This window comes from Etheostoma spectabile, chromosome 16, assembly GCF_008692095.1.
Source record: "Etheostoma spectabile isolate EspeVRDwgs_2016 chromosome 16, UIUC_Espe_1.0, whole genome shotgun sequence".
In the NCBI taxonomy this organism is placed as follows: Eukaryota; Metazoa; Chordata; class Actinopteri; order Perciformes; family Percidae; genus Etheostoma; species Etheostoma spectabile.
In genome coordinates, this window is record NC_045748.1 from 19,923,155 (window position 1) to 19,926,847 (window position 3,693).

The following is a 3,693-nucleotide window of genomic DNA, read 5'->3' on the forward strand; positions in this document are numbered from 1 at the left end:
TTAAATATGAATTACTAAACAGACATTAATCAAGAAGTTCCCCAGCACATTGGCTAGGAGTCATTCTTGATGCCTACTACCTCAAACATCTCGCTCAGATAAGGCGGAGGATGATTGGGAATGTCTTGCTGCTTGTCTGCCGAACCTCGGGGATCTCCATTTTCTTAATTTTCAGTCATGTCTATATTACTATGTGCTAACATTAGCATCATCAAGCTGCAATGATTTGCCGCAAGTGAATGTCGCAGAATCTGTTGAGTCGTCTTGTAGTGGTACGTCAAGTGCAACACATATTCCCATCCAATTTGGCTGAATTTGGTATTGATGACGCAAAAAATAATAACGTTGACTCCACTGAAATTATTTGAAACTAAAGTAAAGACACAATTTTATAAAATGTAAGGAGTAAATGTAAAATGTCCGCACAAAAATAAATAGTATCTGAAAAAAATATCTGAAAAATCCACTTGAATACAGTAACAAAATATTAGTATTAGTTACTTCCTAATCTGACACATGCACACACACACACACACACACACACACACACACACACACGCACACACACACACACTGCAGGACAGATGTAGATTGTAGAAGCACAGATGGTATTGTGGGAAGGTGTGGCAAGAAGGGAAGGCATGAGAATTTCTCTTCCAGACAAGCAGAGAGCAGCAGAATGTGTTTTGGTGTGATCGGCTTCCTACAGGAACCTAATGAGGAACCACGAAAAGACTCTCAGGTCTGTTTTTATCAAAGTAGATACACGGAAAATCCTTCTGAACTTGTGTGATAATGTCTATTATGTTAATTTGGGCTTGTACTGAAATCAGGAAATGTGCGGTGGACTGAATCCATTCATCTGTTTGTGTCGTTGTAACGGTATGTGGACGAGTGAGGTAGAGAGTGACTGAAGTGAGAAGAGCGCCTGGCGGCATAAAAAAAAAGTAAATTAGAGAAATAATGCATTAATGAACTGTAGCAAGCATCTCACTATTACTAACGTTATCCAAATTCAAATTTAGAAACAACAAATGATATATCCAAATACAAAAACGGTGGAAAGTCAAAAGTTATAGCCATAAATATTATACACTGTCTCGTAGCTGCAGGATTCATCTCGTCTCGTCACAAATCTTTGGTCTGAACTTGCTACTGCACACAGTGAGTGATACAGAGTGAAATTATAAGTTGTTAATTACTTTTACTTGCTTAACTTTAGCTACGTTTACATGAAAAAATATCCCTTTATATTTATAAAGGGATATTGTTGGCTATGGTAAACAATAGAGTAAATGAAAAAATGAAAAAAGTTAGAGTAAATGAGTAAAAAAAAAAAAATATATATATATATATATATATATTTAATATTATAAGTAATTATTTGCCATTAATATAGCCTGCTATCTCAATAGTATTAAAACCAATATCAGTCCCCACATAATGTTGTCACTAAAAACTAAATTCCATAGTGTCACTGTTAATGCTATTGTACCGTTATATCCTTCAATTCTTTGAGCAGATGGATACTGGAAGATGTTTTGAGAGAGAGAGGTAGAGGGAGGGAGAAAGAGAGGGAGAGAGCGATAGAGAGAGTGATGCAGGAGTTTGACAGGGCAGCTGATTCTGAGGGAAGCGGCTTGATTGAGGTCAGTAATGTTAGTAGCCTAGTCTACAGCAAGAGTTCTCAAAGTGGGGTCAAGGGATCCCCAGGGGTCCTTGAGGTGGTTTCAGGGGGTCCCCAGCAAAATGTGAACTAACTTACTTTCATAATAATTCCATCAATAATTAACACAACGTTTCGTAGATTAATTTATAGTATAAAATAATATAGTAATAAAACATTTAAAAGCAAAAATCCTATCAGATGGGGCCCCTTGGACAACATGTAATCAAATGGGGGTCCGTGGTCTAGTTTCTGTCAGTTTAGGGGTCCTTGATGTCAAAAAGTTTGAGAACCTCTGGTCTACAGGGCTGGCAGGTGTAAGCACTAAGGCATAGCCTAAACTAAATTATTGCATGATATTCATTATATATACTATATTCTGACCAACTTAACTGACTTAACTTTCTGCATTCCTTTGCTTAATACATTGAAAAGTAGATGAGCGTATATAAATACATACATATAATAATCGTTAAACTTTTATTCTTCTGCCATCAGGTTATTAAATTCAGACAGTATATAGCTACTTTAAATAGGATCCTTATCAATAGCTTACATGATAAAGTATGCAAGGCAAGGTTATCCAAAAAAACAAAGAAGAACAGGAACCACAGGAATAAAGAAGAAACAGGCAGACTAATACGTAGCACACACTCAAGACAAGGGCAACAAAAAGACTAAATACACAGGGTAACGAGGTAATGAGAGACAGGTGACACTAAGTTCAGGAACAGGTGAAACACATCAGTTGTATAGTATTTTCTAATGTCCTCCATCGCTCCGTCATTGAGACAAAAGGTGTGTATGTGTGTGTGATGTTGACACCAAACAAAACTGTCAGACACCACCTTGCTCACCACACCTCTCTCTCCTTCATACATTCTGCACTCCCTCTGATTGGTGCGTTCCGGGGAGCCTTGATTGGCTGAGGAAGAGTAGTAAACAGACAGAGAGAGACAGATATAGGCACAGCTACTTAGAGCTATACTCACAACAAGCTGAAAACAAATGTTTCTGTGGAGCTGCCAGTCAGAGCTGTAAGTCTATTGAAGTACAGTGTGTGTGTGTTTATGTGTTTTGAGTCTGCATAGTTTCACTGTTTTTAGTGAATTTGTCATATGGACAAATCCCACTCAATTTTGAATCGCTCTTCAAGGGAAGGTTGATGGTATGTTGATGTTGATGTTTACTATGTCATATTAAAATGACATAGCCTATATCACAATTTAATTTTATGTGTATTTTATTTTCAGGTTGTCTGACCCATCAGACTTATTGCTTATTACTTAGTACAGATAAATGATGGACAACCCTACAAAAACAAGATTCTGATTTAGTTGTCAATCCACTGATTGTGAGCTCTGGAAAGTGTGAGACTACAACATTTTTTGGCCAACAGGCTTGAGCAGGTCACACCCATTTCAGGTTATTGGGCTTGGCTGAATGAAAATGTCTGAAGGCTTCAACATGTAGGAATGCAGTTGGTTAGTGGTAACAAGTATGTTTGGGAATTTGACAAACATTTTTCCTTGATTAACTTTATTACCAATAAAACGTATTTGGGCGTCTTACTGCCATATAGGAAAATACAATGACATGGCAGACTGGCAACTTTGTCCAACTACCGGTCAACACTGACTGGTCAGTACTGACTGGTCAGCGCTGTTTACCGGCTGTAGCTATTTTGTGGCAAACAAGAGGTGGTTGTAGGGTCTTCCTGGAGTCTTCTTGTCACCATGAGATTGACAGGCAACCATCAAAGACGTTGCGCAGAAGTACTGGGTGGATGGATGTATACAATGTGGGGATTATCTTGATTTAGAGGTGTTTGTAGTTTGAGCTTTGGAAAAAGCAAGACTAGATGTTTCCCCGTGCTTCCATTCTTTATGGCTAGGCTAACCACATGCTGTCCCATCTCTGTACTTACACACAGAAATGGGTTTGATATTTATTGCCTTATTTGAAACTACCAAAAAAAGTGACCAAGCGTTTACCAAAATGATAAAATATTTGTGTTGTGTGTGTGT

General features: G+C 37.9%; 1 protein-coding gene across 3 annotated transcripts in view; it reads left to right on the forward strand.

The window, feature by feature from the left end:
* shroom3 (shroom family member 3) overlaps positions 1 to 3,693 on the forward strand; it is a 122,527-nt gene that overhangs the window by 16,101 nt on the left and 102,733 nt on the right. Inside the window, exon 1 of one of the 3 annotated variants that reach the window (XM_032540309.1) lies at positions 2,648 to 2,703. The exons of the other annotated variants lie outside the window; for them this stretch is intronic. Coding sequence (XP_032396200.1) covers positions 2,675 to 2,703 — 29 coding nt within the window. The 5' untranslated portion in view covers positions 2,648 to 2,674. Of the gene's footprint in view, positions 1 to 2,647; positions 2,704 to 3,693 lie in introns of those variants that run through there. 3 annotated transcript variants of the gene reach the window in all.